Raw genomic sequence first — 22,312 nt, forward strand, 5'->3', positions numbered from 1 at the left:
TCCCAAGGGTTGCATGCATTTTCATGTCTTAACTGGTGTGGCTTGATGGAGAAGGAAACAATTCCTGTGAGATCCGATGAAAGTTTTGAGTTGCTTCTGTAGCTCTAGTATGAAGCACCATCTCACAGCAGGAAACAAAAGGGACATGCTTGTCCAGGAATCAACCATTATTTTAGTTGCACGTGTTTTCCTGCAGCTGACAGGAAGGGGAAAGCTTTGGGCTCCCTTTCTTTAACTTACCCTTGCTTAAAGTAATGGTGAAGTTTTCAGAATGGCAAAAAGAAAATAATTGCATATTCTTAAAAGGAAGCATATTTGTGTTAGTTCCTGCTCAGGTGGAAATGATCATTGTATCACAGGAACCTTAATAACTGGAGCAGTCAATCCTTACTGAGTTTGTTCAGCTGACTGTTGAAATGGAAGGAGAGATATAATTGTTTGCTGGTTTTTTCCCTGAGGAAAGGAGAAAAGTATTTACTTGTGAATGAAGCCAGGAATTGAAGGGGGAGACTTCTATCAATCCATTTCAGTACAGCAGGCAGCTGGGTTGGTTAGCACAAGTAGCCACAACTCAAAACCTGAGTTTTATTTCTCCGCACTTATTTTAGCTATACAGAAATAGGTTGCTCACGGTTAAACATTTTCCCCATACACACTCATCTATATTGCCCCATGGAAAAAAGAAGATGGTGCTTGCTGACAGCATGTCCTACACTACCAGCCAGCATAGACTGGTTCTGTGTGCTCGGTCCCCCCGTAAATTGTGTGTCGTCCTGAGCCTCGGGGTAGCAGTAGGGACTTTAACGATTTCTTGTTATGTTCTTGCCACCTTCTCAGAATTATTAGAAAGACAGCAAGGATTGCACCTGGAAGGCAAGGAATGGTAGTTATTTTCAGACAAGAAGATAAAGTGTCAGGTGTCATTTGCTCTAGGGCTTCTAGGGTATTCTCTTCTGGTAAATTAAGGGGGTTTTTTCCTCCTACCTACTCTGCACAAAAAAAGGTTTCGCTAGCTATAATAATAAATACTCAACTTTGACATTTCAGCTTTACTCTGGAAGCTGTGGAGAATAACAGCAGGTTTTAATGAAATAATTCAGTAACTTGCTTTCCTACTCCCATTTACTCTTGCTCATTGGAACTATTATTTTCCACTTGGCATCTTATCCATTGCTGATCCCACCGAAGGATCGTGTTGAGAAACGAGTTTGCTCTGTGCAGCACTTACTTACACTGAAGCACAAGAAGTAACTGACCTAGATTAACATTGAGTCTAGACTGAGATCAGGACTGTCAAGAAAAATTACTTTTAGGTTGGGCATAGACATGGAAATAAGTGGCAAATACCAAGGCCTGCAACATTCTGTTTGTTTGTTTCTGGCAGAAGCATAATCAGAGAAAATTGTTCTTAACAGAAGAGCACAAATCTGTCACTGTGATGCAATATGGCCAGACAAATACGTCCAAATTTAGGTTGCATGAGTTGACAGTCTCATGGTAAACAACTGATCTGTTAGACCAGCCGTGAAACACTCACAGGTTCCTGTGTGGGCTGTTTCTTGTACCCCTCTTCTGAGCAAGCTCTTTCCTCAGCAAAGCAGGACTTCACTGAGGAATGCTGTTCTGTGACCCTCAGACTCGTTTATCAGAAATGCTGGTTAATGGGCCGTTGTCCCTCTGTGGACAGGCTTTTCATACACTTCATTTTAATTTACTTTTTCTAATTAATACTCGCTTCAGATGGCATCTGTTTTGGCAGATTTTTGGACTACAGCCTGGCACAAGGGGATATGGGCCAGTGGAGGAGCTTTCACACAGTTCCAAGCCACAGCTTGTGAGAACAACCCTCGTCCGCTCCCACCAGGACATTTCAGCCCTCTGGAGAAGAGCAGTCAACCAGCGCTGCTAGAGCTACAGCCCCTCCAGCCCCTGCTGTCCTTTTCTCCTCCTATGTATCCATGGAGTCCTCTCCTCAGGTGCCAAGAGGAGTCTGATGAGAACAACCAGCCCTGCTTTGTTGTTGGAGAAGCAGCTTTGCACTCTCTTGTTCATTGCAGGGAATAACACATCCCTTTTATCTCCCCCCTGCCTTTTAACAACAGTGAGCTGGACTGGAGAATGGGTCTTCAGAAGGCACATAAGTATTGCACTTAAAACACAGAAACCCATGGATATGAGGCTGTAATTCCTTATCCTCCGATGACTTGGTCATCTCTATGACCGAGAGATTAAAATCTTGTGTCAAGAGAGCTGGTAGCATAAGTGGCACGCACAGTGGGGTTTCTGTTCCATCTGCCTGCGCACAGATGAGTCCCTCTTCCCAGCTTGCTCTTCTGCCCTTTTTGCAATCCATAGCAGTAACAGTTGCTCATTTGCATCATAACTGTTATCTCTGACTAAACCTTCCCCAAACTTTGATTAAAAACTACAGAACTCTTATTTTTCCCTTTGCTAATACTACAAATGCATATTCATTGTTTTGGAATGAGTATTCATGGTGTAGCTTCCAGGTGGAAAAGCTCATCCACCCATTGGCTTGCTCTAATGAGCGAGTTATAGCAGGTGGCATCTGGGATGAGGGCTGCTCCACACACGCAGTGGGTGCTGGTTGTCTTTCATTCTGTTGGTTACAAGGTGCACTACAGCACTGATACAACCAACACTGCACAAGCTGACAGCACCCTGTCCTGCTGGATGCTGCGGCAAGAGTTACAGGGGGGAATGCTTTTAAGAAGCTTCAAGTCTCATACCAAAAGGACATTGTCCTTTTTCCTACTTTTGGGGCAGCCAAGAAATTCCTGTTTTAGGGTCCATACACACACCTGCTTCCCAAGAACAAACAACAAACATTCAGCATGTTGTTGCTAGCCTTCCTTCAGAGCAAATACAGCAATATTCCTTCTTACAAATGGGGAAAGGATTATAATTTGCATTGAAAGCAGCCAAAAAGACCATTATTAGAAATCCAGGTTTCCAGAAACATAAAATACGCCATCCGGAGACCACTGTTGGCATAACATGAAGCTGCAGAGGGGGGTCTTAATTTTACCAGAGGACAGAGAAGACTGACACTTACCTGCTGAGAAGACAGCCAGCAGAATGACCATCAGGGGAGTCAGCTGGCAGGAGTCCCCTGCCTTGTAAAGAAAGGCCTCCATGCAGTATGCCGGCTCAGCGCTGCCCATGGGGCAGAAGGCGTCGGGAGGGCACTTGACCGGGTTCACATCTGGGCTCTGCCCAAAAGAAGAAGTAACTCAGCACCAGCAAATGGGGAAGACTGCAGAGGTAACTAGTGTGAAGGGAGGTGACGCTTCAGCATTGAAAAAAACAGAAGAAAAATAACCAAGAAATGAACCTGCCATCATTAAATTCAGCCCATCTGCCCCTGTGGTGTTACTCAGAGTAGTGTGAAGAGCAGAAGGCGTCATTATACAGCATGTCCATACATCAAACGCCCTTGTTAATGGATACACCATCCTCTGACTTTCCCCTGATGGCCCAGTGAGACAAGGCAGCTCCAAGGGTGGCACAAAGCCAGACTCCTGGTGTCATAATTTTAACTATCTCCCTCCATCAGGGCTCTGTCTATGTTTAAGAAAAGGAAATAGGCTCAGATAAAAATGGTGTTAATTGAAGCGTATTTAGCTTGTCATGGGACAGCTATATTTGTTAATCCAGGCTGTCAAACCAGCTCATGGAGACTCACAGGGCAGTAGTGATTTTCTGGGCACAGCTCACAGCTCTCCTTGCCCCGCTGTAATTGGTATTCTCCCATCCTGCAAAGCTTGCATTTGTTGTCGCTGGGACCTTTGAACATACCTAAAATAGCAAATAAGCACAAAATTGAGATCGGGGACTAGACCCCGGGGCCTTTGCAATTGCATATGGATGATTCAGCTTTCAAAGCCACAAGGAGAAAGACCATTAAATACTTCATGTGCATGACAAAAGCTGAGCCTGGTCTTTGGTCCTTGCTCGGTGGCAAAGGGGCAGGAAAGAGAACACAGGCTGACAGAGGGACTAAAAGATATCTGGGGTTAGATCTTGGCAAACAGAGTAAGTGTGAGTAGGAGTACGGTGGGAGATGGGTTTAGTAGTGAGCTCTGGCTTTAAAGCAGAGGGAAGGTTGCAGCTGGAGGTCAGCAGTGTTTCATCCTCTCTAATTCTGGATTCAAACACCTTTTCCAGCTGTTTGAAACTTGCTGAGCAAAGTTTAAAGCACAGCTCAGTTTCCTAAGCTTTGTGGGAATAATGGGTCACAGAAGTCCTGGGTCTCAAAGTGGTAAATGCTTTTCTGCATGTTTAAAACACAACTTGACTACAAGAAATCACTGGTGCTGCCTCTGGAAAGGAGGCTCGCCATCATGGTTGCGGGGGCACCTGGAACGCTCTGCCCTCACACTGATTCACCCGCTGCGCTTTGATGTTATTTAAGACAGCGATGCAAGGAGCAGAGTCATTTCCTCGGTTCCCCTCATTGACTGTCCCCTTTGCCACTGCTGCTTCCCAGCCTCAGGAAACCCCCTGTCCCCAGGGTCCGCTGGGGCAAAGGAGATGCAGGAAGAAATCAATTCCTTCTGATGCTGAAGCTGTGCATTCCCAGCTGGGCTATCGCAGCCCCCCACCCTCCGCTGCAGAAGTTACCTGGCGGGCAAGGCATGCACTCCTCCGATGCCTCCTGAAGAGCCTCTTGCCCACCAAGGCAAGGCAGACACGCCATGCAGCTGGTGGTGCTGGGGAGGGGAGAGGAGACAGACAGTCTGCTTGCTGCAGGACAAGCACTTCCAAGACCAGCCCAGCCCACCAAAGCCAGCTCTCTTATGTATGCACAGACTGAAGTCTCCAGGGTCTACCAGGAACTAAGCTTTTGCCATTTTGTGGGCAGTCACAGTGTCTCTCTCCAGTGTGGTTTCTCCCATGTCTAATTAGGGCTGGGTACATGATAACATTTCTGTCCTCTCTTTGGTTGCTTACTTGCATGAAACTTGTAGGAACTCGCTATCCCAGAAGTCACTATTCCTTAGCAAACTTGGCTGGAACTGGTCAAGGGGTACTGAAGGGAGTTGGGAGAGAGACTGGAGATACAGCCAGGTAAGTCCTGGATCTGGTCTTGTGGCAATTTAATCAAATTTCAGCAGAGATCTGGACATGCTTGTCCATGTTACGCAGATCTCTGACAAGCGAGGTCAGAAGGAAGGTAAGTAGTCACATGCCAATTCACCTGCTTTGAATATAAACTCTGCAACCTCCATGCAGGCATCCCTACATGGCAGGGTGTGGAGCCTGTTGCGAGGTACCCCACCAGCACCTCTCCCAGGACCCCTCTCCCACCCTGAAGGTAACAGCGCAGCCGGGATAGTTTAGCTACTGCCTTCTGCACATCTCAACTCAGGATAAACAAACCATCAGCTCAGCTTAAATCTACAAAACCCAGAGCAATGCTCAGCTCGATCCCTGTGCCAGCATCTGTTTGTTTATCAGTGGTGCGCAATACCTATGCAACGTAGCAACATCGGCAAGAGGGGATGGCAGAGGTGGGTTGCAAGCTGATGCTTTACCACCTCATCCCAGGGTACCTCCACATCCAGCCAGGATCCTCCCCTCCATCGTCCCATCCCTCTCTCACCAGGGCTCAGCACCAATGTCCCTACAGCTGAAGTGGCAGGTGACTTGCCTTTGGCCACTACATTGGGTCTTCTAGCTCAGTGGCTAAAAGAAAACCACCCTTCCCTGTCCGCCTGACGGACAGCATCACAAGTAGACTTCTTACTTGCAAAATGATCCAGGCAGGCAAGGCAGACAAAAAGCTGCGTTTTGCTTGGAGCTAAAATAGCCTGAAAAAGAGAAGAGTAAGGCTTCAGGATCTTTCCTCCACCGTCACTGCCCCACATCGTTGTATATTTGCTCATCTCCATTTTACAAGCAACCAAATCAACTCCCCACAACACGCTTCAGGTGGGATTTCATGGGTTAATTCAGGATGTTTGGGCTTCTATTTGTCAAAAGCCCTGAAAGAGCACTAAAAGTTTCTTAAGAACCTCTGCCATGCTGAGGGAAGCGTGGGGGGGCTTGGGCAGATTTCCCTGGTGTCACTCTCGCATCCGAAACCCCGCCAGGGAGACAGAGAGACCTGTCAACCTTCCCAGCATGACACGTTGAGCTGGAACGAAGCTGAAATAGGTGATCCCAGTGCCGACTCCTCGGTTATTCAGCTGGAGCAAGTCTCTGGCCAGGGGAAACCCCTCCGGTCACCCCAGCCCCTCCAGGGGTTCCCCCACCCCAGGAAGTCTGGGGCACATCTCCTTCCCCCCAATGGGAAGGACACAAGACCCACCAACCAGGATGGCTCTGCTCAGCACAGCAATCTGCTGTTCACTCTCCCTCCCTGCACCACCAGGACCACGAAGAGCAGGAGGACATGTACAGACCCTTCCCCAAAGCACAAGAAGGAGTGAAATGCCCAAGCCGTGGGCAGGGGGCAGGCAGGACCCAGCTTGTGAGTCCCTGCCATGCCAACAGGAACCGCTAAAGGCAGAAAAACACTTGGGAGTTCAGGTGTTTTTGGGAAGGTGCTTGATGATGCACAACACTGGTCACTGCCATGGGTCCACACGGGACAGAGTCAAGGTGCCTGCGTTCAGAGAGGAGCTGGAAGTGGTGTGGGTAAGATCTGCCTTACGCCCTTCAAACTGGCCCAGATTTGCAACAAGCAGCATATGCTGTGGCAGAGCAGGATGAAAACAAAACCTCCCTCTCCCTGCAACAAAAAAGGAACTTTTAAAATTTATAATCGCATGATTTAGGGGCCACCCCCATGGACTCCTCTGTGGTCTAACACAGTGTTCAAATTTTCTGAGTAAAGGGAGTGACATACCACAGCGCTGTCACCAGTTAGACCTTTTTCCTCCCAAACTTAGCAAGTGATAGCCAAGATTTAGGTACCAGACAAACAGTTTGGTGGGCGGATTTTCAAAAGAACAATTGTGCATGTATGAGGAGCACTTAATTTGTGTACAGAATAGCTGCTGCATTGCATGTGTTAATTAGGTTTTTGCATAAGTAAATGCTAGTCTGTTTTGAACATGTTGTTACGCTGCCCGTGAACACATTGTACCAGGCTCGTATTACATTAGCCAGGTGCAAAGTAGCTCGCTGAAAACCCAGTTTTTAATGTCTGGGGAATAAGAGCAGCATTACACTTAATATTCAGACTGCAGAAGATTGCCTAACTGAAAACAAAGATGGTTTAGACTCATTTTTGCCATTAAAAATAGGGGAATACTTTATTTTCCTGACACCCTCCTCTCCCTTGTGCTACAACTGAATTTCATAAAACTTCTTTCCCGACTTTCTGGAAAAGGCTTTCATTGCAGCATTAGTACTACCTTGTTGCAAACAGAAGCATGACTCTGAGATCTGTTCTTTTCATTTTAATAAAAATGTCAATAACAGCATGGGAAAAGATCAGCTATTCTATTTTTAGTCTGAACAAAATAACCTGTTTACTCTCCGGTGCTTTTAAGTTAACTGGTAATTGCATCTGGCCATGGGAAAAAGCATCACATAGCCTGATGAAAATGCATTTGGGTTGAATACAAATCAAAGCCTACCTTTCTCACATGCTCTGCAGGCTGCAGCCCCAGACTCATTAGCGTAATGGCCAGGCGGGCAGGGAAGGCATGCAGTGCTCCTTGTGAAGCTAGGAGAGAAGGGAGCAGAGGTGAGTGCTATTTTAGGCCACCCGAGCCTCTATCCACTTTAAGAGGAGAGAGCAGAGCACAACTCTTTGTTTCACTAACAAGTCTAGAAACAGGGTAATTATAATGAAGGCATTCAGGCAGAAAACAGCAATTTGAACTCGCCTGAATGTTAAAGGTCCACTGAAAAAATAAAGTTTTCTGTATTATTAACATTAGAGATGCCCTGTGCCTGTGGGCTGTATGGAAAGGGATGGGGTTTTGAGTCTGAATTCTAGGTCTTGAAAATATGTTGTAGACAGGCTTAAAAACCTTGGTTTAAAGTCAGGATCTTAAATCCACACTTGGAAATTGAATTGAATTGGAGAGGTACTTGATGTTCAGCATCTATCATCAATTTTAAAAGGAGCTGCTCCATTGCTGAAAGTCAGGTCACTTAGGAGTCGAAAAAGGGAGCTAAACCACAGGCACGGATGTGTGAGTCTCCTGACCTTAAATAACAGGGACTGTGGGAAAGGGGATGTAATATGTTAGACCTCCGGGAGGAGGGGGAGGAAAAGAGGGAAAGGCAGAGAAAGAGGAAAGCTATTGCATTCATCGCCAACAGAGCCAAATCCCCAACAACAAGCATGTGGGTATAAGAATTTGTTAACATACTCAGGGATGCTTTGGAGGAAAACAAGGACATGCTCTTTAATTCCTTTAGAAACCCCAGGGCTGAGAGAGATTTGTGGAAAAAAATAAAAATCAATTGGAAACATAGCAAATGCTTTGCTTAAAACAAACTAATACAGGGCCTGCGCCAGCCAGAGCCGCTCAAAGCTCGGGGGAGCCTGGATTCTCCAAATACCACAAAAATGTTAAACGATCCCATCGGAGCCCTGAGGCCCGGGCGGCTGCCATGGAGATGGCCATGCACACGCTGCGCCTGCCGGACCCCCTCCCCTCCGCTTCCCCGCATCCCCCTTTCTTTTGGTCTTCCCCCTCCAGCATGCGTAAACCCAGCTGCTGTTTGCTGACCCTTCCTTTCTGGTCCCCGGCTCTGCGTTATCCTCTCCGACATCCCAACAGGAGCATTTGTGCGGCACCCTGGGGACTGATCCTGATTGGTTTTTTAAAGCACTTGGGGGGGAAATAGGTAAGGCAGGTCCTCACAGCACAAAGAGCAAGGGGGGAGCATGGAGGAGCGACCTGGGGGCTTCAAACTCAGGGGCTGCTGCAAACAAACTGCACGGTCAGGTCGCCCTTGCCCACGGCCAGCTTTTGTTCCCCCTCCCCTCTCCCCAGGGCTGACCCGAATAGAGCCACTCTGCAGGGGACAAGGTCCTGGGAAGCTCTCGCCACCCCTCCTGTCCTTGCAGCCGCCCGAGGGACAAAACCCACTGGTTGCTTGCAGAAGACATCAGATACACCAAGGGAAAACATGATGGGAAATGGTGAGAGCAGCACATGTGCATGTCCCCGCAGCCGGAGAACACTTGCACAGCGTCCCCAGGTCGAGGCAGCCTGGTGAAATTGCAAGGCTGGGCTTCTGGCTGGGATGTCTTGTTAGCTTTTTCACACTGTATCAGCTAAGGATGTTGCTTTAGTTGCCAGCGACTTAAATGTAATGAGATCCCTCGGAGGCGACAAAATAGAGATTGAGAAAGTAATTGGGCAAAGGACAGAGATTAAGGCAGTTGGCCAGAGGTATCCCAGAGGAAAGCCAAGGAGATGAACCCACACTTCACTCCCAAGTGTCCCTCTGTCACAAAAAAACGTATTCTCTCCCAATACATACAAAAGACCATGGAAAAAGAGGGCTGCCTGCAGAGCGCTGGAGCCAGCTGCTGGGAAGCCCTTGGCACAAGCTTCCCCACACCAGGGTTTCCTGGTGAGAAGAGTTTAGCAGTGCTGAAGAGGTGCACCCCTTCACACCTCCACCTGCCCCACGGGAAGCTCATTTGAAGCACAGCCCAAAGGCAGCCTGGGGCTTTCTCCGGGGTTTGGACTGTTTATAGGTTAGTTTAACAGGCACATAGCTATTTTGGCTTTGCAGTGAATGAGCTCCCTGACCCAGTTTGCCACAGAGCCCTGCAAGAAGCTGGGGAGCACACAGCCTCTCGCTGCTGCTGCTGAGTGTTTCGCGCCATGGATGGTTGCTGGCACAGCAAGCCCTGACCTCCTCTTTCTCTGGGGGATGCAAAACCCCGTGCTTCCCACTGAGAAACTACCCTGGCACCACTTTTCCCACAGCCCAAAGGAGGAGATTTTGCCGGCTGGGAAGTGTTTTGAGGGAGAGCATCCACCACCCCATGCCCAGGGGCTCAGTCACTTACTTGGCGTAACGCCCCTGCGGACAAGGCAGACACGACGGTTGCCCACTTTCAGGCTGGTAGTGGCCCAGTGGGCAGGAAGTGCAGGCACGGGGGTCTGTGCACGAGCCCCCCGCACAGCACAAGCAGCTCAAGGTGCCTAAATCAGAACAAAAAGGTCAGGATCAGGACTGGGAGACTTGACTTAAACCGCTTTGCTTGTCAGGACAGGTCACTGCAATGAATGGAGAAGTGTTGGGTAGAAAACTGTAATATTAATGCTAATGATGCTGCTGTGCATTGTTAGCAAGCTGAAGAACAGCCATAAGATGATCTAAGGTCTCAAGACTATCAACATGGATTTCTGGTAATTAAGATGACTGCTTTTTCCTCTTTTAATTTGAGAGGCCTGGAGGGTTTTCCTTGTTTCCCCACCAACACACAAACAAAACAAACGAAAAACCAAAAAATACATACTCCTTTAGTTTTCTGATAACTTAGGCTTGTGGGAAGCAGAACGGAAGAGTAAAACCCCAGAGCAGAGAATCTGCCTTAAGCAGCAACAGCTTTTCTCTGAGCACAGGTACCACGGCATTCCCACCAGACACAAGCTCACCCACTCTGCTCCACAAAACAAATCCGAGCTATGCGGAGTAATTGGGTGGGATTTGCTGTAGCTGCGTACATCAGACCTGCCATCCCACTGCTCGCAGGAACCAGTCCTTGGTGCTGCAGCAACCAAGCACGGGCAAGTGGAGAAGACCCTGTGGATAAACATCCTGCACATGAGGGAGGTGGGAATTACCTCCTGTCCTCTGCAGATTTACCCTAAAGCATCAGAACTGCTTATTCCTCTTTTTAAAAGTGCTCTGCAGTGGTAAGCAAAAAGTACATGGCTTGTATTTTAGGGATTTATTGGGATTTTTTGCAGGGTTGGGGTGGTGGTGTTTAAAAAAACCCCCAAACTAACCACATTACAACACATAAATAACTTCTGAAAAAGGTAATATTATGTACTCCTGACCACAACAGAGGTTGACTGGGTGGTTTCTCAAGCCCAAGTGAAAAGGCTGTTTCTATAGCAGAGATTCCCTTTCAAGCATTTGAGACAGATAGTTGGAAGCTGTCCTTATATTTGGCACTGTGCCTCAAAACAGCATCCTCCTGCCAATAAATCAGGTTGCACTTGTGTTACACTTTGCAGCCACAACCCTACCGCTTCTTCATCCTACTGGGGAAGTCTTGGGAAGAGGCTGGCACAAGGCCAGCAAAGGCCAAGTCTTTTAACTTAAGAAAGGTGCAATGAATTAACTCCCACTCCTGCTGCATGTCCAAGCCTCCAACACGAGAATGTGTGCCCGTTTCACTTCCCTTGAAAAGTCACTTTTCCACCTAACATGAGAGCCGGGGCGATCACTCTTACCTTCGTTGGGAAATGTCCCTGGGAAGCAGCGGGCACAGGCTGTCATGTTCATTCTGCTGCAGTTCGAGGGCTTGGTGGTGGTAAGGAACGGAGCTGCTGATGGGACCCCAGGAGAAGTGGTCACGCCTGGAGGGAATGCTGGGGCACTGGTGGACACGGCCATCGGTCCTGTAGGCGCTTGAGAGGTGGCCGTGCTCTCAGAGGTGAGGACGGTCACATCCATGGTGGTGGGTAGAGTCTGAGCAGGCTGTTTTGTGCTTGGATCAGCAGACGGCACTGCTGTGGACGCAACAAGGTTTGCAGTGGTTGATGCCACTCCGGCTGAGAGCATTGCAGAGGCAGTTGAGGAAGCAGAGGCCGCAGTAGTGGTTGCACTGAGAGGTACTGGGGTTGATGCAACAGGGACCTGGGCGGTGGTTGCACTGGGAGGCACTGGTGTTGATGCAATAGGGGCCTGGGTAGTGGTCGTCTGGCCTAAAGCGATACCTAAGAGAAGAAAAAAACATCATTAGTAGCCAAATTACTGTTCTCCCTTTAATGGAGGCTTCCCATTAGGTCTTTACCAACTGCTTAACCCATATATCCTTGCTCGATGTCCAGAAACTCCCTTCTGCTACATTCCACTACAGAGCAATACAGAGACAAGGAAGTGAACAGCATTGGCAACATCTGAGCATCCCTGCCACACGAGAGACTTATCAAGCAAATAAATTAGAGGGTCCACAAGTCCAGAACTCAGTAGATGCCAGTGTCCAGGAGGTCCGACTCTCTTAGATAAAAGGGTGTGAGAATTGCCTGAAACAATTTTGTTAGCGGCAGCTCCTTGAGACAGTTTACCCTGAGATCCCGAGACAATCTGATTTGAGATGCTTGTCAAGTAGCTGGCTGTTTTATCCCATCTCCGTTAAAGGGATCAGCAAAGAAAAGTCATGGGTTTAGGATTTTTTTGGGTTTTTTAGGCCGTTATGCAGATACATCCAGTAACCAGAAGGGAACCCTCAGGCCAAGACTTGCTTTGATTCTGAAATCCCCCTATCAGAGTGGGGACAGCCGTAATCTTCAGAGAAAAGGGGTATTACTGCAGTTCAAGTTGTTTTGCTGTGATACGTAGCGGACTGAAACGCTATCGGCTGGTGAAAGCCATCTCTCAGCACACAACCACGGGGGGTGTCTTCCAGTCTCCGAAGGGAGGAGAGACCCATAAAACTAAACATGAAAAGTAGCAAGTTGGTTTTAATTTAGCAGTTTGGTACTAAGCAAATCATAGAATAGAATCATAGAATCATTGAGGTTGGAAAAGACCTCTAAGATCATTGAGTCCAACCGTCAACCCAACACCACCATGTCCACTAAACCATGTCCCTAAGTGCCTCATCTACTCGTCTTCTAAATACCTCCAGGGATGGGGACTCCACCACTTCCCTAGGCAGCCTGTTCCAATGTTTCACCACTCTTTCAGTAAAGAAATTTTTCCTTACATCCAATCTAAACCTCCCCTGGCGCAACTTGAGGCCATTTCCTCTCGTCCTATCGCTTGTTACTTGGGAGAAGAGACCAACACCCACCTCGCTACAACCTCCTTTCAGGGAGTTGTAGAGAGCGATGAGGTCTCCCCTCAGCCTCCTTTTCTCCAGGCTAAACAGTCCCAGTTCCCTCAGCCGCTCCTCATAAGGCTTGTTCTCCAGACCCCTCACCAGCCTCCTTGCCCTTCTCTGGACACGCTCCAGCACCTCGACGTCCTTCTTGTAGTGAGGGGCCCAAAACTGAACACAGTATTCGAGGTGTGGCCTCACCAGTGCCGAGTACAGGGGCACAATCACTTCCCTACTCCTGCTGGCCACACTATTTCTGATACAGGCCAGGATGCCATTGGCCTTCTTGGCCACCTGGGCATACTGCCAGCTCATGTTCAGCCGGCTGTCGACCAGCACCCCCAGGTCCTTCTCTGCTGGGCAGCTTTCCAGCCACTCTTCCCCAAGCCTGTAGCGCTGCATGGGGTTGTTGTGGCCAAAGTGCAGGACCCGGCACTTGGCCTTGTTGAACCTCATACAATTGGCCTGGGCCCATCGATCCAGCCTGTCCAGGTCCCTCTGCAGAGCCTTCCTACCCTCGAGCAGATCAACGCTCCCGCCCAACTTGGTGTCGTCTGCAAACTTACTGAGGGTGCACTCGATCCCCTCATCCAGATCATTGACAAAGATATTAAACAAGACCGGCCCCAGTACTGAGCCCTGGGGAACACCGCTCGTGACCGGCCGCCAACTGGATTTGACTCCATTCACCACAACTCTCTGGGCCCGGCCGTCCAGCCAGTTTTTGACCCAGCGCAGAGTACACCTGTCTAAGCCGTGAGCCGCCAGCTTCTCGAGGAGAATGCTGTGGGAGACGGTGTCAAAGGCCTTACTGAAGTCCAGGTAGACCACATCCACAGCCTTTCCCTCACCCACTAGGCGGGTCACCTGGTCATAGAAGGAGATCAGGTTGGTCAAGCAGGACCTGCCTCTCATGAACCCGTGCTGGCTGGGCCTGATCCCCTGGTTGTCCCGCTCATGCCTTGTGAGCGCCCTCAAGATGAACCGCTCCATAATCTTCCCCGGCACCGAGGTCAGGCTGACAGGCCTGTAGTTCCCCGGATCCTCCTTCCGGCCCTTCTTGTAGATGGGCGTCAGATTGGCAAGCCTCCAGTTGTCCGGGACCTCCCCCGTTAACCAGGACCGCTGATAAATGATGGAAAGCGGCTTGGCAAGCACCTCCGCCAGCTCCCTCAGCACTCTCGGGTGGATCCCATCCGGCCCCATAGACTTGTGAGCGTCCAGGTGGTGTAGCAGGTCATTGACTGCTTCCTCTTGGATTACGGGGGGTTCATCCTGCTCGCCGTCCCTGTCTTCCAGCTCAGGGGGCCGAGTACCCTGAGGATAACTGGTCTGCCTGTTAAAGACTGAGGCAAAGAAGGCATTGAGTACCTCAGCCTTCTCCTCATCCTCGGTGACAATGTTCCCCCCCGCATCCAATAAAGGATGGAGTTTTTCCTTGGCTCTCTTCTTGTCATTAATATATTTGTAAAAACTTTTTTTGTTGTCTTTAACGACAGCGGCCAGATTGCGTTCTAGCTGGGCTTTTGCCTTTCTCATTTCTTCTCTGCACGACCTAACGAGATCCCTGTACTCTTCTTGAGTCGCCTGCCCCTTCTTCCACAAGCGGTAAACTCTCCTTTTTTTCCTGAGTCCCAGCAAGAGCTCCCCGTTCAGCCAGGCCGGTCGTCTTCCCCGCCCGTTCTTCTTACGGCATACAGGGACAGCCTGCTCCTGCGCCTTTAAGACTTCCTTCTTGAAGATCGTCCAGCCTTCCTGGACCCCTTTGCCCTTCAGGACCGTCTCCCATGGGACTCTCTCGACCAACGTCCTGAACAGGCCAAAGTCTGCCCTCTGGAAGTCCATGGTTGCGGTTTTGCTGCCCCCCTTCCTTACTTCACCAAGAAGTGAGAATTCTATCATTTCATGGTCGCTAAGCCCAAGACGGCCTCCGACCACCACATCTCCCACCAGTCCTTCTCTGTTAGTAAACAGCAGGTCAAGCAAGGCACCTCCCCTGGTAGGCTCCCTTACCAGCTGTGTCAGGAAGTTGTCTTCCACACACTCCAGGAACCTCCTAGACTGCTTCCTCTCTGCCGTGTTGTATTTCCAGCAGACATCCGGGAAGTTGAAGTCCCCCACGAGAACAAGGGCTAGCGATTGAGAGACTTCTGCCAGCCGCTTATAGAACGCTTCATCCGCCCCTTCATCCTGGTTGGGTGGTCTATAACAGACTCCCAGCAGGATATCTGCTTCGTTGGCCTTCCCCCTCATCCTTACCCATAGACACTCAACCTTATCATCATCACAATCGTTGAGCTCTATACAATCGAAACACTCCCTAACATACAGGGCCACCCCACCGCCTCTCCTTCCTCGCCTGTCCCTTCTGAAGAGTCTATAGCCATCCATTGCAGCACTCCAGTCATGAGAGTCACCCCACCATGTTTCTGTGATGGCAACTAAGTCATAGCTATCCCGCTGCACAATGGCTTCCAGCTCCTCCTGCTTGCCGCCCATGCTGCGTGCATTGGTGTAGATGCACCTGAGCTGGGCTATCGATTTCGCCCCCGGCATTGGCACGCCACCCCTAGGCTCATCTCTAGTGAGCCTGGTTTTATCCCCTTCCCCCTTCGAACCTAGTTTAAAGCCCTCTCAATGAGCCCCGCCAATTCATGAGCCATGATCCTTTTTCCCCTGTGAGACAGCTGAACTCCGTCTGTCACCAGCAGGCCCGGTGCCATGTAAACCTCCCCATGATCAAAAAAACCAAAATTCCTCTGATGGCACCAGCCCCTGAGCCACACATTGATCAGGTGTATTTTCCTGCTCCTTTCAGTATCCTTCCCTGCCACTGTAGGGATAGAGGAAAACACTACCTGTGCTCCCGATCCTTCAACCAGTCGCCCCAGTGCCCTGAAGTCCCTTTTGATCGCTGCAGGACTTCTCTCTGCAACCTCATCACTGCCAGCCTGTATAACCAGCAGCGGGTAGTAATCAGAAGGCCGTACCAAACCAGGGAGCTTCCTAGTGATGTCTCTGACCCGGGCCCCAGGGAGGCAAATGAGGCAAAACCAAAACAACCAGCTCCTTCCACAGCAGCTGTCACATCAGCTTGGGTCAGAAACTTAGGGCAGGGATTTACTCTAAAGTAACTGCAGCTTCTGAACACATGCAACTTCATACAGTGTCAGTACGCGACTGTGGCTGATACCATGGTGTCTACATGCTCACAACCAGCACACATCTGCTAAGCCACCACAGCAAGAGGGCCTGCTGAAAACAAGTGGCCATTGGCAGGGAAAATAAAAGGACTATTTTAAGAAATTGCTTTATGGGTTTCAAGGAGCCCAAAGAGCACAGCTGACACCCGACAGCAAGGTGTGGACAAAGAAGGACACGAGCAGGATGAGAAGCTGGAGACTCAGAGGGGCCACACCTTTGAGTGGTGACAGCACAAGCACCAGGTAGCTGCAGACCCACAGGTCCCTGCAGGCTTTTCCCAAACCTGCTTCTCCCCCAGCCTTCGATTTCTCTCTCAATTTGGGCTACACCACGTGAGGCCGGGCACCATGGGTACCAGTGCTTAGCACCGCTGTGGTATGACCAACAACAACACACAGACCAAGTTGACTAATAACTCTAGTTAAATTTCTACAGCAATATCAGGACACTGAATAAAAGAGTCCTTACAAAGCTGCGATCACATGGAGAGAGCTCATTGGGAGTGCTCCCTCCGATTGCATACTGCCTGCTTTGTACTCCACTGAGCGCAAAACCCCATCTTTCTGTAACTATTGAGTAAAGCAGCAGATGAGCACCCCGCCGTCTGGGCAACTGCCCACATTTTCTTGTTGTAGCCCCCAAAACAGAGATGCTGAATTTAACAGTGATCGTTTTGTGTCATATTTGTTTGCCCCAGGCCCAAAGGGGCCTAGATATAAGGAAGAAATTTTTTACACTGAGGGTGGTGAAGCACTGGCACAGGTTGCCCAGAGAGGTGGTGGATGCCCCATCCCTGGAAACATTCCAGGTCAGGTTGGACGGGGCTCTGAGCAACCTGATCTAGTTGAAGATGTCCCTGCCCACGGCAGGGGGGTTGGACTAGATGACCTTTAAAAGTCCTTTCCAACCCAAACTATTCTATGATACTATGATTCTAAATCCAAGTGACCTGGAGACGCCAACATTGGTCCTAGGCAGGGAGAGCAGCTCTGCAGTATCCACAGAGGACACTGCTACCTGGGCCATGCCTCGACCCAGGACCGAGATGCACAATTCCCTTTGTCTGACTCACTTGCCTTAAGGGCTGAAGTCAGTCTGCTTCTCTTTCCTCACATCTGGCAATGAGCTGAGTTAGTCCCGAGTTTTATTAAACTGATCTCAAAGTAAACACTAGCAGTAAGTCAAGGGCACCATCAAGTTCTCCCGGGAAAAGCTCTCAGAAGGACCACTGGGATCAAAGTCTGATCTCCCATGGAGCAGCCTGTCCCTGACGTTTGCTCAGCTCTGCCAGCCAGAGACACTGCAGGGGATTTAAACACCTTGGACTGCACAAAGCTGGATGAATTTTGTTGGTTTTTTTTTTTAAACAATATTTTTTTAGTTGAATATTGCCTCTTTGTAAGCTTTCATTGTTTGGTTGGTTCTGGTGTTAAATGGTGGTACTGTTAAAATGGATTTTTTTTAATGGAAAATATCTTTTCATAACATGTTACTAAAACAGTCATTAAAGAGTTGCTTGCAAAACTTCAGTAGCCATCAATAGCCTTCAGTAGCCAGTACTTCATAAATTCATTTAAACAACTTCTGGAGAAAAAAAAAGAAGTAAACAGGCTGGAAAAAATAGTTTTGAGCATCTAGTAAAAATGGGTGATGTTTTGCTTTACCAGTTATAGTATCACAGGTATGAAAAAACAATACTCAAAACCACCTTAGCTTCATCAGACCATTGCCTCTCCTGCACTTACACTGTCTACGCCAGGGAGCAATGATTCTGCTTTTAGAGACTTTTTTTTTTTTTTTAGGGACACTGTGAATCAACAAAAGTGTCTCCAGGGACACTTCAAGGATGGGTCATTTGGAGTGAAATATCGTGCCAAGGCGTCACACAAAGAGCCTTGAGGATGTCAGGGAAGGTTACTGAACTCTTAACTACAGAGCTAATCCTTCCCGACTTGTAAGGCAGGCAGTCCTGCCGACTTGCGAGGCACACAGGCACTGGCCAGGAACTCACAAAATGCAGAAATAGGATGGACACTCTCTTATTTTTTTCTTCCCTCCGTCTTGCACAACTGTACAGCCTGCCATTCTGAAAAACTAATCCTTCGAGCCAAACAAAACATGACCAAGTCAACAGTTACAGATCTAGGTGAAGATAATCATAATCTTTGGTGAATTCAACAGGTGAATAATAGGCTCCTGAATCAACAGGTGAATAATTGGCTCCTGAAATGGAGAGTTTCCCCCAATTGTTTAATTTCAGGAGAGTGCCAGACTACAGCTTGTACCTTGGTACATGCTCACACTGCCCTGGATGCATGCAGCTGAGGCTTGCCAGGTAATTGCTCTGAGCAGTTTTGTCCCTTGCCAAGGAACTCTGTAAAATGCAAGTGGTTCTAACAGGGCTGATGGGTTCATACTCCCAAAAGCGAGGCGGCCGCAGGGCCCCTGGCAGCCTCCAACCCCCCAGATGCAGGTGACTGCGGTGAGAAGGGAGCAGGGCAGCACCTCACCCCAAGGAGCTTCCAACTGCACGTGGCCAGACTTGCCCTGGAAGGTACATGATCTGACATGCAACAAGTTTTGCAGATCCCACGTAGCAAAAACATTAACTGTAAGAATGCAAATTTTTTTTTTTTTGATAGGTAAACAGTACAAAAGGGTGAGGAGAACAAGGAGAGGAGCAGATAGAGGCATGATTACAAAAATATTCCTGTATTTTTATATATGCTCTTTCTCTTATAAAGACCCAGTTACCAAAACACCCCAAGAAAGCGAACATACTGGGGCATCCTGTTCCTTGGGGTTTAAGATAAGGCCATGAAGAAGCCACTGCAAACCCTCAACATGCAGAGTAACAGGGGTCTATTTTTCCTCTTTTTTTTTTTTCCTTGTAAAAGCAAGTTTTTATATTTACCATATTCAGCCCACTTCCAACACTGCCTATCTTTCAACACCTATTTCCTTTCCTGCCTTCCCCCCCCTTGCCCCGCCCTTCTGCAGCACCCCGAGATGGTGAAGCTCAGTGCTTTCACAAGCCCGTTACAGCTTTACCCACCTCTGTGCTCAGCCAGTGAAGAGAAATGCCAGTTCCAGAAGACCTACCTGTTAAACACGCTATGGTTAAGCTCCAAAGCAGAGAGGGCCAGGCACTCATTTTTCCCTGAGGAGTAACACAGCTTGTCAAAAGGCAAGATCAGCAGCTAATGTCCTACACCCAACTGTTTATTCTCCTCCGGTTTTGTGCCCAATATTGTCACCTGACTCTGATCATGTGGCTCAGTTAAGTCAACCTCCCCCCAGCAAAGGGGGGTTTTATATTCGGAGGCTGCAACAGGTCTTAAGATGTTACTGGCCTTTTCAATGCGTAGTACAAACTAAATACTGAGCAGAAGAGCAAATCTAAGCCTTTTCTCACGGCGTGCAAAAATACATGCAAGAGAAGCGTCCTGGAGGAAGCGATGGGCTCGTAGAGAGGAATGGGCAGAGCTGCGCAGGAGCCCTGTGCCTGGCTGCTAGCCAGCCCCCCGTGACCTTGTCAAGTGAAAGGATTGCATTTTTTAGACACCCAGGATTTCCTGCAAGAAGAAAAACAAGAAGAGAAATAACCCCAGAAGAGTCCACAGTTCAAAGCAGCTCCCATTTTAACTGAGACCAACCATGCCATAACCAAAATTCACCCTCTGATGAGTGTAGAGCTTTCCCAATCAGTGTTTAACTCCCCCCTCATTGTCCCCAAGGTGTCAAACTTGGTGCATCGAGTTGTTGTGATCAGGACCAAACTCAACAATCCTGATGATGATGATGATTTTGAGGTGAGGGCATTAAGTTTAGCGAGGCCCCATCCCATTTTCCACATTATCTGGTGGCTATCCTGCTTGCTGTTCATGCCCTGAGGCCGGGTCCTCCTGCCTGTGCCCATGCTGCCCAAGGACACAGATGTCCCCATGGTTTCCTCACCTTGCAGCCCTGCTTTGAAAGATCCCCCCCATTTCCCTCTGCCCCCATCGGCTAGTAATCGAGCATTGCTGAGCCTCCACTGTGATAGAGGATTTCCTTTTGCATACAGCTGCATGCCACATCTCACGTATGTCACATCTTCCCCCAAATTCAGGGAAGAGCTGGCTACTCATGTAGGACTGTAGATGCTCCACATGCAGAGCCCCCCCAGCCACATGTTCAGTGAGCAGATCAGGCACTGTCATGCGCTGTCCATGTCTTTTGTGCTCCAAGATCCTCCACAGGGCTTGACGTGGTGAGCCAACAGTTAGAGTGCTCTAACCCAAGCCCTCAAGCTTTCCTCACAGTGGCCCAGGTAGGGTCAGTTTGGTATCACACATAGTGCCCTGACAGTACCATGCCGCACATGTGGTTGGTCCCCCATGTTGTGTGGTTGCTCCCCCAACATTGCACAGCCACCACGTGGGCTGGGAGGTTGCGTAAGGGAAGTTTCTCATGGGATCCCTGCCTGCACAGCCCAGCAGCGCTTCCTGCACGAGTTGCACAGAGAGGCACAGCCCCTGCTATGGGAGATGCAAGTACCCACCAGTCCCTGCCCAAGGACCTTCTCTGGTACCCACAGCTCTGCCGGGGACTCTCTTGTCCTCCTGTCTCCAGCAGCAACAGTCTGTTGATGCTAACTTGCCTCATGGTAGCTGCAGGGAGGCAGGGCAGCCTCCTCAACTCTGGTATCACCAGTTTGCGTGGGTATAGGTCAGTCAGTGGCCAGCTGGCTTCCCACTGTCAAATATAACCTTAATCTGAATTGGTTACTGCTAGCAAGCAAAGTATCAGACTTAAGGACACAGCCCCAGGCTCAGCACTCGGCCCCACAGCCCCTCGCAGAGACACTGCCCAACTGCTTAGGGCAAGGCAGCGATGGAGGTCTGCCCTTTCCCTGCAGGCAGGCAAGCTCTCAACATTACATTTCTCACCTTGGCTTTATAGGTTTTGCAAGTCTCTGCACAGGATGTTTGACCTCAGTCTGTGTAAATAACGCAACGACCTGGTCCACCAGACCTGTGTGGGGCTGTTCGTTCAGCAGCCCAGCCAGGGGGCTAAGGATCTGCAGTGGTAGACAATGCTGCATAAGCATCATTATAGGATGAAGCAGTCCTGTCCACTGATGAAACACTGCCAGCAGCTACACAGTGAGACTTACTCTGTTAGAGGAGCTGACAGCAGATCAGTCCCCTTCATACCACGAACTGCACCACTCGTTTGCGGAGAGCTTCGCTACACCCCCAAGTCCTAGGAGCAAGTCACATTTCCTGGGCAGCTACAGCACATGCGCGCGCGCACACACACACGAAAAGCACTTAAGAACTGGATGTTGACACTCACCACTGTGACAGTACTTTCACTTGCAAGTTTCGGCCTGACACATGGAAGAGAAAGGGAAATTGCATCTTAAACCCCTTCCCTTGCCCTCAAAGCCCCCTTCTTGGATGAGCTACCAGAGCCCAGCTGGGAGATGAGGCAGGCTGCTTTCCTCTCAATTACTTTAGCAACTGGGCAAGTTGAAAATACTCTTCCGACAAGAAAAGTCTGATGCCACTTCAGGGCAGAGAAGTACAAATAGGTTAATTTATCAACTCCTGACCTGCCCTGGCTCATCTCTGTTGAGATTAAATGCTTTTGCTAGTTGGTTCCCAGAGAATAAAAAAAAACCACAAAAAAACCCACACAGCGTCATGGCTGATCAAAAGCAATGTCCTAGACTGGCACAGGGCCCTCTTCTTGTCAGTTTGGTTGCTCTTCCATGGGTGGTGAACCTTGTGTCCCCAAATAAACCAGACACTGCCCTCCGCCCTGGGGACTCTCAAAACTTGGCTGGCTCCTTACAGGGCAGAGGCAGCAATGGTGACGTTTCTCCCAAGAACATGTCATCCTGCTCAAAGACGCCAGCAGTTTGTGTCAACTCTCACATGTTGCCTAGCCTGGAGAGGACAGCTGTTGTTCAAGGCTGCCTGGAACCACGCCTCCACACAAGCTGGGCAAGTAAAGGAAGTGCCCTTAGAGACTTCAGCTGCTGAGGGCAGACTTGGATTTCTGAGCTACCCAGGCATTGCAAACCTGAGGGCCAGCCCAGGACCGTGCATCAGT

General features: G+C 49.2%; 1 protein-coding gene across 1 annotated transcript; it reads right to left on the reverse strand.

Annotated features, from left to right (window-relative positions):
• Nucleotides 1-543: 543 nt before the first annotated feature.
• Nucleotides 544-19,423, reverse strand: LOC143159248 (uncharacterized). The gene is made up of 9 exons (XM_076335795.1): nucleotides 19,313-19,423; nucleotides 11,415-11,900; nucleotides 10,016-10,151; nucleotides 7,611-7,699; nucleotides 5,771-5,834; nucleotides 4,645-4,733; nucleotides 3,707-3,819; nucleotides 3,077-3,233; nucleotides 544-866 (listed from the first exon to the last, which is right to left on the reverse strand). Exons 1-9 carry the CDS (start codon nucleotides 19,362-19,364, stop codon nucleotides 715-717), a joined length of 1,338 nt encoding a protein of 445 aa, XP_076191910.1. The 5' UTR covers nucleotides 19,365-19,423; the 3' UTR covers nucleotides 544-714.
• Between the last annotated feature and the right edge of the window lie 2,889 nt (nucleotides 19,424-22,312).

Source organism: Aptenodytes patagonicus, chromosome 4 (genome assembly GCF_965638725.1).
Source record: "Aptenodytes patagonicus chromosome 4, bAptPat1.pri.cur, whole genome shotgun sequence".
NCBI lineage: Eukaryota > Metazoa > Chordata > Aves > Sphenisciformes > Spheniscidae > Aptenodytes > Aptenodytes patagonicus.

What these genes read in the sequence shown, in the direction of transcription:
- LOC143159248 (XM_076335795.1), bottom strand. Translation starts at nt 19,364, where the DNA reads ATGAGTGCCTGGCCCTCTCTGCTTTGGAGCTTAACCATAGCGTGTTTA. An exon ending in CCGCAGGGGCGTTACGCCAA is followed by an intron (nt 7,700 to 10,015) that starts GTAAGTGACTGA and finishes CTTCTCTCCTAG; the next exon opens with CTTCACAAGGAGCACTGCAT. An exon ending in CAGAAAATCACTACTGCCCT is followed by an intron (nt 3,234 to 3,706) that starts GTGAGTCTCCAT and finishes TCTTTTGGGCAG; the next exon opens with AGCCCAGATGTGAACCCGGT.